At 47.5% G+C, this 15,189-nt stretch overlaps 1 protein-coding gene across 1 annotated transcript; it reads right to left on the bottom strand.

Moving 5' to 3' along the window:
* Nucleotides 1–473: 473 nt before the first annotated feature.
* LOC147971539 (uncharacterized) lies at nt 474–2,061 on the bottom strand. Its single transcript, XM_087522800.1, has one exon. The coding sequence runs from the start codon at nt 1,895–1,897 to the stop codon at nt 806–808; it is 1,092 nt and encodes a 363-aa protein (XP_087378926.1). The 5' UTR covers nt 1,898–2,061; the 3' UTR covers nt 474–805.
* Between the last annotated feature and the right edge of the window lie 13,128 nt (nt 2,062–15,189).

Genomic DNA, 15,189 nt, shown 5'->3' with positions numbered 1-15,189 from the left:
ACGTCCATCCCTCCAAACTGCCTAGCTTGCACCCCTAGCCTTGAATCGTCAAGTTTCATACTCGCCTGTGTTGGCTACCGCCGGCTACAACTCGTCCTTGGCCGAGGCCTTGCCGGTGTCCATGGGCCTTCCTACCGCTCGCCCTGGCACCCAACACCGCCTTAGGCCGCCTAGTTGCTCCGTCCCGTCGCTTGCTTGCTTCTCCACCGAATTGACTGACCCAAATTTGAAATTCGAGCAACTTAGTTCCAGCAAAACTACTATGTCAAGGTCGGCATGAAAAAAGACTTTGAACTACTAGATTACAAGTTTTCGAAAGTGTGTCATTTAGATAGAGCATGCATGCTCATCTACGAAAGGAGTGAACTTGGTATGTGCTTTTGTGAAAAAGTTCATCAATACATATATGTTGCAAAATATTACCCCATCTCATGGAAAAAAATGATACGTTATATTTTTGTAGTCCAACGAGCTATTCCTTTCATAGATATACTAACTAGAAAAATGGAGTACAAATATTTTATCAACAAGTACTAACTAATTATTATTTCCCTCGCATAACCAATGGCGAGGAATATTATTGTAACTAATCTGTGACCTAAAGCTAAGGATTATTAGCTAGCTAGCTGAATTAACTAACACTACATGGAGACTAAATTGAGAAATGCAACAGAGAAGAAGCATTTCTTAACCCTGTTGAAATGGAGTGAAGAACAGAAACTGTGCCTCGCCCGAAAGGCGTCTATGTCCACCACGCGCCGTTCCAACCTTTGCATGGTCATGGATGGATGAAATCTACCATGCATCAGAAGGAAGAGAACCCTAGCTCCAGCTGGCAGCGCGACGACGACTCTGCTGCCATGTACGCCGCCGCCTGGTGGTCAAGCCGTTCATTTTTCACCACGGTGGCCACCGCCTTCTGCTCCAGGTGGCGGTGGTCGAAGCTGGCGCCACCGCCGCCGTCGTCGTGTTCCATGACGGCGGCTGACGATGATGCTGCTATCTCTGGCTTCACGTCGAAAGCGTCGACGAACTGTGTCTCGATCTGATCGTCGATCGCCACCGGAGATTCGGCCTTGACGCCATTTCCGTAGTGTTGCTGCACGTTGCCGGCATTGCTCCAAGCTTGGCTGCTGCTCTCGTCGACGGCCGCCGGCCCGTCGTAGTAGAAGTAGTCGTAAGGCTGGTGCTTCTGCGGCTGCAGCTGGTCCGTGGCGCCGACCAGATAATGATCGTGATCGTGGTGGTTAGCCTGGCCATTGCTGATCTCGTGGCCGGCGTAGAGCGCGTCGAGAGCGGCGACACCGTCCTGGACATCGGCCGGGTTGGGCCCCGGGGCAAGCAGCAGCATCCCTGGGTCGTTGACGAGCGCGTCCTGGGCCATGGCGGCGGCCTGGTGGCGGCAGAGATCGAGGTGGCGTAGGAGCGCGGCGAGCTCGGCCTGCGCGAGGCCGAGCTGCCTCTCGTAGTCGAGGATGATGCGGCAGCAGCCCCCGACGGGGTCGTAGGCCCGGGCCTCGGCCTGGAAGATGAGCGCGCGCATGGCGTCGGTGTGCAGGTCGGGCGGGGTCTCCCGGAGCGTGGCCTGGATGTGGCCGACGCCGAAGAGGCGGTGCGCGTTGAGGAAGCGGCGCTGCTGGTCGGCGGGGAAGTAAGGGGCGAGCGGGCAGTCCGGGTTGCACTTGCGGCGCTGGTACTTGCAGGCCGCGCAGGCCTGGTTCTGCCCGGACCCGGCGGCGGCTCCGGCGACGCGGGAGGAGGAGGAGGAGGAGGAGTGGGCGACGGGGGAGGAGGGATTGGCGGAGGAGTTTGCGGCTGCGGCGGTGGTGGTAGCAGTTGTGATCTGGAGGTGGCACGCGGCTGGCGGTGGGCTGGAGGAGGAGGAGGAGCGGGTCATTGCGCGGCCGGCGAGGTCGGGGGCGTCGGCCGGAAGGAGAGGAGGGGAGGAGGAGGAGGAGGCTACCTCCTCAGTCGGCGCGATCGGTGCCTAATAAAAGGAGGCTTGTTGAACCAGACTTATCCATGCAAACGCCATGCATGCAGACATTTTCCGTCCGAAGAAGGAGAAGAAAAGTTGGACACAGAAGAGAGAGAAGACTACGTTCCCGCAGCAGGAAGCTTCCTGTGGCTAGGCTAAGCTACGTGCGGCTGCCGAGTGGAATTGGTCGTGCCTCCTGCGCCCGCGTGCCCGACAAACTCGCGGGCGCGTGCAGGCTATAACATCATCTGCAGTCAACGGGCCATTTCGATCCAGAAGTAGTACTTGAATTAATCCGTAATGCCGTTCGAGGGTTTGTTGAGTTGTTACAACAAATTTGCACCGTGGGTTTGTTCTGTTTTTGAATTGATCCACACGGTGAGTGCCGTTAGGGTGTCCCTCGGAGTTTCTTTTTTTCGGGGAAGGGTGTCCCTCAGATCCATCAACTCTCGGTTTTCCTTTTTTGGGGGAAAGCTATCGTGTCAACTTTTTATTAATATTTTTTAGCATGGTACAATCATAGATGATTACATAGTTGACCAGAACGTCTCCTCCCGTAGAACAAACATCGCTAGAAAGTCCGAAATAAATCCAGAAAAATGTGAGCATTAATGCCAACATAAGGAACCTAACCATCTGAGCTATGCTCATCTCGCAACTTTTTGTTATTTTTGAAGCCCACATTTTTTAACGGGTATTGTTATATAGCAAGTCTGTTTAAAATTATGTACGTATAAAATATATTTTTAAAACGATAGAGTTGCAAAGTTTAAATATCGTTGAAATGCATAAACAAATTCAAACAGTGGCGTTTGATACATAGTATTCTAACTCGGTTAAGACAATCTCGATTGTCGCATTTTTTGGAAGTTATAAATATTTTTTGTAACATGTTAATCCAATAATGTTTTCCTTTATTTATTTTACAATCCGTCTTTTAATGAAGAGATGTATTTTTATCAAGGGACGTGTCTTTATTCGATGAGATATCTTTGCAGCAATGTCTTCTAATGAAGAGATATATTTTTATTAAGGAATGTGTCTTTCATCGAAGAGACACCTTTTCACCATAGTCTTTTCATTAAGCGACATCTTTTCACCAAAGGGCATGGGCATGTGTTTTCAATGAAGGATATGACTGTACATAGGTTCAATTGCCAAGATCTTGGCCTTGACTGATTCTTAATATAATTCTACAACTTTTTTTTAGAATGGTGTGGCTTAACATAATGTTGCATTAGGACTTAGGAGCCCGTTTTATAGAATAAAGAAGAATTACACTTATATCGTTAGTTAATAGTGATGTGATAAAAACAAGAGGATTATCCACCCAAATGCACACTAGTGCAGAACCGGGCAATAGCACCGTTCGTAAGGCCCTTTAGTGCCGGTTCCATAACCGACACTAAAGTGTGGTCACTAAAGCCCCCCTCTTTAGTACCGGTTCAGCACGAACCGGTGCTAAAGGGTAACCACGTGGCACGAGCCAGCTCCGGGGGCCGGGAGCCCTTTAGTACTGGTTGGTAACACCAACCGGTACTAAAATGTTTGGGGGTTTTTTGGTTTTATGATTTTTTTTCATTTAATTTTGTGTTTTCCATTTTTATTCTTTTTCGTTTGCTGGTATTTTACGATACTACAAATTGTACACGTTATGCATATATATATATAAATAGAATTTCTAGTAGAACCAATCATATATATATCATCAATGTCTCACAAACCACCATATTAATTCACACATACACACATGTATAGCTATATACAATTTCTCCTACATATGCATGTTGCCTTCAGAGCCAGTGGCATTAGCCTAATTGGTGCCTTCGGAGCACGATGACAATTGGAAGTGGTTCATGACCTGGTCGATGGGGGCGGTAGCGGGTAATAGTATTCTCCCTTCGGATTTATGACCCGGTCGAGCAAAAATCCCGCTATTTCCTCTTGAAGTGCTTCTACGCGCTCCGTTTCTAGGAGCTTGTCCCGCACCTCTTTGAACTGTTAAGAAGGAGATCAATATGCATCTGTATTAGTTGTGTGACTAGATATCGATAATGGTGTAAAAATTGTGAATAGTGTTCTGACAAGCGTACCCATTCCTGTCTTTGAGATCTGCTCCTTTCGGACGCCATCATGCGAATGTTCTCGCAAACACAGAATGCACACAGATCAGTCCCCTGCGCCTGCTTCAGGGCCTTTATTACGAGAATGGAATTTAATTTGATCAGATAATAATTAATCAAGCATGATAATTAAAAAGATGGCAGCTAGCTAGCTAGCTAGTACTACTTAATTAGTTACCTTGGGTCGAAACCATTTCAGCTGTTGTTTCCATTCGCCTTCCGTGACGCCGATGAACCTTGCCCAAGCCCTGCCCGCCGACAAAGAAAATGAATAAAGGGGTTATTAAATAGTTCATATCATGAAATGACGAACTAAATAGGCCGAGATATATAGTTAATAATGATTGAAATTACCTGTTGACTATCCCAAACAAGATGTTATAGTTACTATTTGCTTTGAGTAGTGAGTCCAGTATTCGAACTGTTCCGGCGTCAACTTTAATGATACACAAGATCCAGTGAAATCTGCATGCACACACGTTTGCATGTCTTAATTAAGCGGACATATGTAAGCAAAAACATGTAGCTAGCTAGTAAGCAAAAACAGAGAATTTGTAGTACAAGAAAGTGTGACTCACTGGAAATTGTAAGGAAGTAGTATATCTTCATTGTATTTGAGGCGCTTCAAGAACTCTAGCATGCTGTCCTCTACCTGCTTTTCATAATGCTTGTTTATTTTCCATGTGTATTCATTAACGGTGTTTGGGTCAATGAACCCAATGCCATAGCGTCCACCTTTTCTCATTTCATACATCTTCATCCTGCATAATACCACAGAAAAGAATATAGTGAGGATAATTACAGATAATGATTGATCAAAAGGATCACTACAGCTAGCTTGAGATTCAAATTACAGAAAGAAATCACTTACAGACAATAGCAACTGACGATAGATTTGTCGAGTGCGTCTTGATTGTATAACTGAAACAGTTCAGAATACTCAACGGTCACAGCATTCTCATGGTAGTAATGATCCTTCTTGACTTGCACCATGAGGGACTCTCGATCGGATCTCTTGGTAATGTCCATGTACCATTGATGCAATTCATACATTCTCGTTGGGAGCTTCTTGACCTCTTTTGGCTTGACCAAAGGTTGGCCCCGGGCATATTTCTGTTTTATTTCCTCCTTTGTAAGCATAGGCATGTCCTCGATCTCGAGGAGTTGTCCAACAGTGATGTTGAGAGTTTCAGCCTGCATTATATGCTCCTGGGTTATTACCACATCGCCCACCTCGGGAACGTAAACTGTTTGCCCACAATAATATTGGGCGCGCGTACTGTCACCTGTTGTTCGCGGCACAACAAGCGGGGGGATCGATTGCACCGCCTGTTCTCCCAGCTGGGCAACGATTTTCCTGCATTTTTTGATAGCTGCTTGTTGTTTGCTCGAGCTCGAGCTCGCCTTCTTCTGTAGACGTTGTCGATGTAACTTCCTGATGTGGCGCTCATAGTCTGTGTCAACAGGCTTAGGAGCTGCTGGTTGAGCCATACGAATGAAGTGGTCAACTACTTCCACAGGCACTTTCTCCCTTGGCGGCGGTGGCGGTTTCGGTCCAAAATGGGCGTCGACTTCTGCTCGCACTATGACATTGGTTTGGTCCTCGGTCATGTCGTAAGCCCTCTCAGGAAGAGGAGTAGTGAGGTTTGGACCATATTTATATCGCTTGCCTCCGCCTGTACTTCCTGTACTATGACCTCGACTCGTACCGCTACACACCATAGCTGCGGAGTGTCTCTTCTACGATTGCTGAGGCGGCGGAGACGGCTGACGGGGCTGAGTTGGACGAGGAGGAGTGGCCTGAAGCTGTGCCGGACTTGCAGTGGCCTGAGGTTGTGCCGGACTTGGAGGAGGAGTGGACGTCTGACGCCGTGTCGGACTTGGAGGAGGAGTGGCCTGACACTTTGCCGGACTTGGAGGAGGAGGAGTGGCCTCACGCGTTGGTGGACTTGGAGGAGCGGGAGTCTGCTGACTCGGTGGCGGACTTAGACGAGGAGTCGGGTGACGCGGTGTCGGTGGCCTTCGAAAGATGATGCAATCCTTTCTCCATAGGATGATACGATGTTTGGCATCTCCGAGTGTGTCACCTCCAGGAATGTCAAGCTCTAGCCCCGAATGTTGGTCCACCACCTCATCAACCACGACACGAGCATAGCCTGCTGGAATCGGATTGCAATGGAAGGTTGCATCGGGGGAATTTGTATAAGCAACGCCGTCCGCCACCTTCAAGGATATGTTCTTAATTTTGAAGTGTAGCTCGCAGTTAGTGTTCTCCGCGATATCATCCACGGGGTATCTATCCAGCATTGCGTCAAACGGGGCGGAACCCACGCTGCTTCTCGGCATGGATGGGGCGGTGGTATCCAATGCTGGATCATCCGCTAGCTGCTGCAGCTGCTGAGACCCCTTTGCTGGCTAAGTGAGTCGATCTGCTCCTGCTGCCGCTGGAATTTGATTGCCAAGTCCGCGTGCGCTGATTCTAGGCCTTGAAGGCGTTCATAGTCGAGCTTCCTCTGCTCCTCCTCCATCTTCCTCTTCTTCTCCTCCGCAATCTTATTTCTCGCACGGGTTCTGTAGTCGGCGTTCCAGTCCGAAAACCCCTCATACCACGGAATAGCGCCCATGCCTCGTGTTCTTCCCAGGTGTTCAGGATTTCCCAGGGCATGCGTAAGCTCGTCGTTCTCTCTGTTGGGCTCGAACAACCCGGATCGAGCCTCTTCTATTGCAACAAGTAGCTTATCTTCGGCTCCGTCCAGACATGCCTTCTTGGAAACTTTGCCTGTCTTCGGGTCCAACTCCCCCCCATGCACATAGAACCAAGTCCTGCACCTGGGGGTCCAGCTCAATGTTTCTGGAGTGACACTTGAATCCAGCATCTCTTTCTCAGACTTATCCCACTTAGGCATTCCCACCGCATAGCCACCTGGCCCCAGCTTATGGAACTTATCCTTTTTTGCGGCATTGGCCTTGTTTATTCTTGACCGTTCCTTAGATAATTCTGAATCCTTGAATTTCACGAAATCGTCCCAATGAGCACTTTGATTCTCTAGTATTCCCTCGAATACTGAAGTCTTCCTTCCTCCCTTGATGTACTTGTCCCATTCACGATTCTTGTGGTTCTTGAATGCAACCGCCATCTTCCTAAGAGCAGCGTCCTTGACTTTCTGCACATCTGCTTCTGTGAAATGATCTGGTAGGGTGAAATGTTCCATGAGAGTATCCCAAAGCAGACTTTTTTGTCTGTCGTCGACAAAAGTAAGATCTGGATGTGGCTTTGCTGGCTTTCTCCATTCTTGAAGGGAGATCGAGAGTTGGTCCTTCACAAGAACTGCGCACCGACGAACGAACTTGTCCGCAATATTCTTAGGCGCTAATGGTTCGCCATTAGGTTTGATTGCCTCGATATTATACTTTACGCCCTCCTTCAACTTTTTGTTCGGGCCTCGTTTCGTCCTGTTGCCTGAAGATTTGCTCGATCCGGATGGCTGAAAGAAGAAAGATCGATTCGTTAATATATCTTCAACTCATTTAAAACATGTGATGATCACCAGATGCCTGCTTATATAAATATATATACCTCTCCGGTGTTGTCATAATCGTAGTTCATGACTTCATCAATTCGGTCGTCGCGATCGAATATCATATCACCCTCTCCGGTGTTGTTTAGAAATTCGGAGCCGTCATAATCTTCTTCATTCTGATCATCATCTGGCTCGCGTATTATATCGAACATGGTCTGTTCTCCCTCTCTGTTAGTATTGTCCGCCATAGCTTTTATTTAACTATGCCAAAAGAAATATAAAACAATTTAGTATTCAAATTACATCGTCTCGAATAATAGATATAATCTCGAATACATCGTCTTGAATAATAGATATAATCTTGAATACATCATCTTGAATAATAGATATAATCTCGAATACATCGTCTCGAATAATAGATATAATCTCGAATACATCGTATCGAATAATATATAATCTCGAATACATCGTCTTGAATATTATATATCGAGTACATCACTGGCTAGGTAGCTAATAAAGATCGAATACTACAGAAGAATCTAGGACACTCGCGGTTCCTGCGGCGCGGGCGATGGACACCCAAAGAGAAGGAACCCTCACAGGATCATAGCTGAAGTGAGATCCCTGAAGAAACTGCCAGGTATTGGAGAACCTGTCGCCCTCTAACGCAACCATGTAGCGATGGACATGCTCGTCCTCCTCCCTGACATGGCGACGTACCACCTCCGGCGGGGCCGGCTCCCTCCGCACCGAAACTGGCCCACGCGAACGCCACCAAATGAGATCAGGGTCGACGACGGGACCCGGGGCCGGGTTCCTCATCAAGCGGCGCGCCCCTCCAGGCAGCACCTCCCAGTGCCAGCCCGGCGGAGCCCAGTCCCGAACATGGGTCAGTCGGACGTCGTCGCGGACGGGTCGACGGCGAGGATGCGGGCCGGGCATCGTCGAGAACAAATACTAGCTATATGCCCGCAAAAAGTAACATTTTTTTAATGATTGGATTTTGATAACTAAAATTTCTAACATTTCTATATAACTAACATTTCTATAACATTTCTAATATTTCTAGAACTAAAAAAAGAAAAATTTGTAACTTTTTTATAACTATTTCTATAACTAAAAAACAGAAAAATTTCTAACAATTCTAACTTTTTTATAACAATTTCTATAACTAAAAAATAGAAAAATTTCTAACAATTCTAACATTTCTAACTATTTCTAAAAAACAGAAAAATTTCTAACAATTCTAACTTTTTTATAACTAAAAAACAGAAAAATTTCTAACAATTCTAACATTTCTAACAATTCTAACAATTCTAACATTTCTAACTATTCTAACAATTCTAACATTTCTAACTATTTCTAAAAAACAGAAAAATTTCTAACAATTTCTAAAAAATAGAAAAAATTTCTAACTATTTGTATAACTAAAAAACAAAAAATGTATGTGTGTGTGTGCGCTCACCGGCGAGGCGAGAGGCGACGGGGGGCGGCGACGGGGACGGCGACGGGCGCGGCGACGACGGGGATGACGACGACGGGGACAGGGACGGGGCGGCGATGACGGGGACGGGGACGTACGGGCCGGGGCGACGACGACGGCGGGGACGTACGGGGCGGCGACGACGGGGTGGCGACGACAGGGACGGGGTGGCGACGGGGGCGGCGACGAGGGATGGAGACGTACGGGGGGCGCGGCGGGCGACGGTGCAAAGGAGAAGAAGCAGATGAGAAACTGAAATTTTCGTAAGTGTTGTTTATATAGGAGGGGCCTTTAGTACCGGTTGGAGCCACCAACCGGTACTAAAGGCCTGTTTTGGCCAGGCCAAGCGGCGGGAAGCGACCCCCTTTAGTACCGGGTGGTGGCTCCAACCGGTACTAAAGGCCCCCCCTTTAGTACCGGTTGGTGCCACGACCCGGTACTAAAGGGGGAGCGCTGGCGCAGGTGCGGTGCGGCAATTTAGTCCCACCTCGCTAGCCGAGGGGCGACCGCACTGGTTTATAAACCCCCGTGCGGTAGCTCTCTCGAGCTCCTCTCCAAAGCAGGCCTACTGGGCCTACATATTCTGTGCTGCCCTGTTGGCCTACTGGGCCTTTGCGGGTCTGCATCCTGGCCCAACAACAGGTTGGGTTTCTAGTCGTATGCCGGCCGCTTTGGCCTAGTAGGCGGGCTTTTATTTTTATTTTTTTGCTTTATTTATTTTTGAGTTGTTTTTTTGTGTATTTAGAGTTTCTTTGTGAATATTTTTGCTTTAGGTACAAAAAATTACAAACTTTCTGTTAGTGCCCGTAGTTTTCAAATTTGAATAGTTTAAATTTTGAATTATTTGAAATTAGTGTGAATCACTAGTTTGTGAATAACTGAACTTTAAAAATGTAACACCCCGGATGTAACTTTCCCTATTTGTACTCCAACTCTTGCCGTTTCCGGCGTTAAGTTATATTTATTTCCTCGGGTTCGGGTTTTGTCTCCGTGTGTTGTTGTCGTTGTCATGCATCTCATATCATGTCATCATGTGCATTGCATTTACATACGTGTTCATCTCATGCATTCGAGCATTTTCCCCGTTGTCCGTTTTGCATTCCGGCGCTTCGTTCTCCTCCGGTGGTCATTTCTAGCTTTCTTTCGTGTGTGGGGATTAAACATTTCTGGATTGGACCGAGACTTGCCAAGCGGCCTTGGTTTACTACCGGTAGACCGCCTGTTAAGTTTCGTATCATTTGGACTTCGTTTGATACTCCAACGGTTAACCGAGGGACCGAAAAGGCCTTGTGTGTGTTGCAGCCCAACACCCCTCTAATTTGGCCCAAAACCCACCTAACTCTGCTCCATCATCTAGAGCGTTCGATCACGATCGCGTGGCCGAAAACCGCACCTCATTTGGACTCTCCTATCTCCCTCTATGCCTATTTAAACACCCCCTGAAATCCGGATCCCTTCTCTCCCTGAAACCCTAGAAATCGCCCCCCGCCGTCACCGGACACGTCCGGCCGCCGCCGGACGAAATCGTCACCGCCGCCCTTACCAATCAGGCGCTGCCATGTGGGCGTGCGCCCACATCGCCGCGCCTCCCCGCCGCACGGGCCCGCCGCAGCCCATCGCCGGCCCTCCCGAGGCCCGAGCCGGGCCGAGCCGCAGCGCCCCGCTCCTCAGTTCCCCGCCGCCGTCGTCCTCGGCGCCGGCGCGCACCGCCGCCGCCACGCCATTGCCGGCCATCGCCGCCTCGCCCGGTCGCCGACCCGACCCGGCTGCCTCGCTCGACGCCCGAGGCCGTGCCTCGTCGCCGCAGCTACCCCGCCGTCCGGCCTCCTCCGCCCACGTGCCGGCGAGCGCCTCCAAGTCCGGCGACGTCCTCCTCCGGCCGCCTCGTTTTTTTTCTTCTCCGGCGACGGTCATCATCGGGAACCGCGCCGCCGCTACAGTGTTCCGGGCCCGATCTAGATCTGGAAAACCCTATGCCATTTTTTTCTCTAAGTCCCAGAAATTCCGGTCCAAGTGCTCATGTTCGCGGCTCCATAAATTTGCATCCATAGCTCCGATTCATGCATATAGCATATCAAAATGTTCACCTCAGAGAGTACATCATTTCATTCCATTGCATCATTTTCATTTGAGCTCATCTTGATGCCCGAAATGCTGTTAGAAGAGGGCTACTTGAGTTAATTGTCAGATCTGTTACTCCGTTTAGCACTTTTGTCATTTTTGCCATGATTTTTGTGTGCATGATATGCCCGTGTGCTCTACATATGTTTTGTTAAGGGTTTTGTCATCTTTCCAGAGGTGCAACCCATGTATTTTTAGGATGTGTGTGGTGACTTGTGCAAGCTTGCAAAGTGGTGCACTTGCTAACTCTGTTTTCAGGGACTTAGTGATTTCACTAAGTCCTGGAGGTGTTTATCTCATGATGCCATATATTCATGTTGTTTCCTAGTGATCCGTGCCTCTTTTGAGGATGATCAGTAAGGATGTTTTGGTAATATTGTAGTGCTCTATCCATTCATGTCTTTGTTTGCAATTATGGAGCACCCTAGCTTGAGTCAATCGAGCTCTACTTTCGCTACTTTGTGAATCTGGGCAGATTGTCAACTTGTTTGCAATTTTGCCGGTGATGTTGTCGTTGATACGTGCATGCTATGCTATTGTTCTTGCCATTTATAGATTGCATTTTGTGCCTTCTTGATGGATGTATGCTTGTTTTGCCATGACTTGCACCGTAGTGAGTGCATCGAGCTCGTAAACATGCCTACTTGAGTTATATTTCAGCATGTGTCAGTTTTCACTAAGTCTGAAAACTGATTATGTTTTTGCTATGTTCACATGCTTGCAATTTTATTTTCTGATCCCTTTTGGCTCAAGGTCACTAAGGGACTTTTGTTAAGCTCTTTGAGTAGCTCCATGCCATGCTTTACTTTGCCATGTTCAGGTCCTGTAGCATGTAGTTTTGTTGCTCCGAAGAGGGCTACCTGATCTGAAATTCCAGACAAGTGTTAATTTCACTAAGTCTGAGATCTGTTTGCCATTTGCATTTTTGCCATGTTTGTTTGAACCTGTTGATGGATGAATTGGCCGTAGCTCAGTGCTAGACTTTTGTTAAGCATCTTTTGTGCATCCCTGGCATGTATTTTGTTGTCATGTTTGGGTGCCGTAGCATGTTCATCTCATTGCATTTAGATGCCTACTTGCTGTAAATCGCAGACCGATGTCATTTTTGAATCGCTTGCCATTTCCAAACCGTAACTCCGATTCCGATGTTCTTTATATCGTTTTCAAGCGATTTCATCTTATCTTTCCAGTGGCACACTTGGTTTTACAAGTTGAGGCCAGGTTCATGCATTTCCTGTCATATCTTGCATTTTGCATCCCGAATCTCATCCCGCATAGCATATCATCCTTGCATCGTGTTGTTTGAGTTTGCACGTGGTTGATTGTATCCTTGTTGCTTGTTTGTCTTGTTTGGGTAGAGCCGGGAGACGAGTTCGCTAACGAGGAGTACGTTGAGTTTGCTTTTGAGGATCCAGTCAACTCTGACAACTGTGCAGGCAAGATGATCATACCCTTGAGATCACTACTATCTTTACTATGCTAGTTTGCTCGCTCTTTTGCTATGCCATTGCTACGATGCCTACCACTTGCTTGAAAGCCTCCCAAATTGCCATGTCAAACCTCTAACCCACCATGTCCTAGCAAACCGTTGATTGGCCATGTTACCGCTTTGCTCAGCCCCTCTTATAGTGTTGCTAGTTGCAGGTGAAGATTGGAGGCCGTTCCTTGTTGGAACATTTATTTACTTGTTGGGATATCATTATATTACTTTGTTATCTTAATGCATCTATATACTTGGTAAAGGGTGGAAGGCTCGGCCTCTCGCCTAGTGTTTTGTTCCACTCTTGCCGCCCTAGTTTCCGTCATATCGGTGTTATGTTCCCGGATTTTGCGTTCCTTACGCGGTTGGGTTATAATGGGAACCCTTGAGTCCTTGAATAAAACTTCTCCAGCAATGCCCAACCTTGGGTTTACCATTTGCCACCTATCCTTTTCCCTTGGGTTTCGCAGACTCAAGGGTCATCTTACTTTAACCCCCCCGGGCCAGTGCTCCTCTGAGTGTTGGTCCAACCTAGAGCACCGTGCGGGGCCGTCCCTTGGCAACTTGGGTTACGTTGGCTCCCGTACGCTTAGCTTATCCGGTGTGCCCTGAGAACGAGATATGTGCAGCTCCTATCGGGATTTGTCGGCACAGCGGGCGGTGTTGCTGGACTTGTTTTATCATTGTCGGAGTTGTCTTGAATTACCGAGATACCGAGTCTGATCGGAACGTCTTGGGAGGAGGTCTATTCCTTCGTCGACCGTGAGAGCTTGTCATGGGCTAAGTTGGGACTCCCTGCAGGGATTGAACTTTCGAAAGCCATGCCCGCGGTTATGGGCAGATGGGAATTTGTTAATGTCCGGTTGTAGATAACTTGAACCTTAAATTAATTAAAATGAATCAACTGAGTGTGTTACCGTGATGGCCTCTTCTCGGCGGAGTCCGGGAAGTGGACACGGTGTTGGAGTAATGTTTGCGCAGGTTGTTCTCTAGTTTCTCGCTCGTGCTTTGCCTCCTCTTCTCGCTCTCTTTTGCGAATAAGTTAGCCACCATATTTGCTAGTCGCTTGCTGCAGCTCCACCTATATTTATCTTGCCTTACCTACAAGCTTAAATAGTCTTGGTCGCGAGGGTGCGAGATTGCTGAGTCTCTGTGGCTCACAGATTACTATTACACCAGATGCAGGGCCTGATGATTCCGCTCCAGGAGACGCGTATGAGCTCAAGTGGGAGTTCGACGAGGACTCTCAATGTTACTATGTTTCCTTTCCCGATGATCAGTACTGGTGCCCAGTTGGGGGTGATTGGGACCGTGTCGCATGTTGGGTTCTCTTTTATTTTGGCACCGTAGTCGGGCCATGAGTGTTTGGTTGATGTAATGTTATTAATGTACTCGATTGACGTGGCGAGTGTAAGCCAACTATGTTATCTCCCCTTTTATTAATATATTACATGGGATGTTTGTGGAGATTGCCTAACTTGCGACATATGTTCAATGCGATTATGTCTCTAAGTCGTGCCTCGACACGTGGGAGCTATAGTCGCATCGAGGGCGTTACAAGTTGGTAATCAGAGCCATCCCCGACCTTAGGAGCCCCATTGCTTGATCGTTTTTAGCGGCCGAGTTGTGTGTAGAAAAATGTTTTGGGTCTTTTAGGAATTATATATCGGAGAGTTTAGGAATTCTTTTTACTTCCCAGTCTCCTCATCGCTCTGGTAAGGCATCCTGACGTAGAGTTTTGACTCTTAGCTTCTCAAATTTCACTAATTTTTTTTAGGATCATGCGGGTATCTTGGAATCGTTTTGATGGTTTTATGATGAGAACATTGTCTTGGTGCCTCCTGTCAGGGGTTTAGTGGAAGTGTCCCGGGGAGTTGAGCTCTGAGGTGTTGTCATCATAATTTTATCATTGCAGTTCTGGAATACCTGAGTTTAGTACGCCGACATCGAAAATCTCTTTTATGCAGTTCGTTGGTGAGATAACCTCGACGCCACCCAGTACTGGGGCGGGAGTTCGGGAGTATCGCCATAACTTGTATAACGGATGCTTTTCGAAGGTTGAGGTAGATGGTTTCCGAAGGTTTCTTGGTTATGTGTTGAAGGATGGATAAAGCTGGATGTAGGAATTGCTAATTTGGGTGAGATATTATGCTTCCCCTGTATCCCCTACACCTGATTGCATAACCGGAAAGGTTCGGGAGTTTCATAGGTGGGAATTCTAGTAGCTCTAGTTCTTCTTCCACGGATATTAGTTTGAGATTGGGATTTCTTACCGATTATTCGTTCTTGATCCGTACCTTGTTGATTTATTTCTCTACCTTAATTCTACGTGGCTTCTCAATTTATGGATATGTGACCATTTCAAGAGGAATGCATTCGTTCATTTTGTTCGGATGTGAAGACTATATGTTGCAATTTTCATTCCGTTGGATTCAGCTTCAATATTTGTCTGTCAATGTGCTAATGGATGTCAACCTCTTCAG

The sequence above is a fragment of the Triticum urartu genome, chromosome 5A (assembly GCF_056163025.1).
Source record: "Triticum urartu cultivar PI428250 chromosome 5A, HENAU_Tu73, whole genome shotgun sequence".
Classification (NCBI taxonomy): Eukaryota; Viridiplantae; Streptophyta; class Magnoliopsida; order Poales; family Poaceae; genus Triticum; species Triticum urartu.
Note: the sequence above shows the minus strand (reverse complement) of the source record. Positions and strands in the feature narration are given on the sequence as shown.

What these genes read in the sequence shown, in the direction of transcription:
- LOC147971539 (XM_087522800.1), bottom strand. Translation starts at nt 1,897, where the DNA reads ATGACCCGCTCCTCCTCCTCCTCCAGCCCACCGCCAGCCGCGTGCCAC.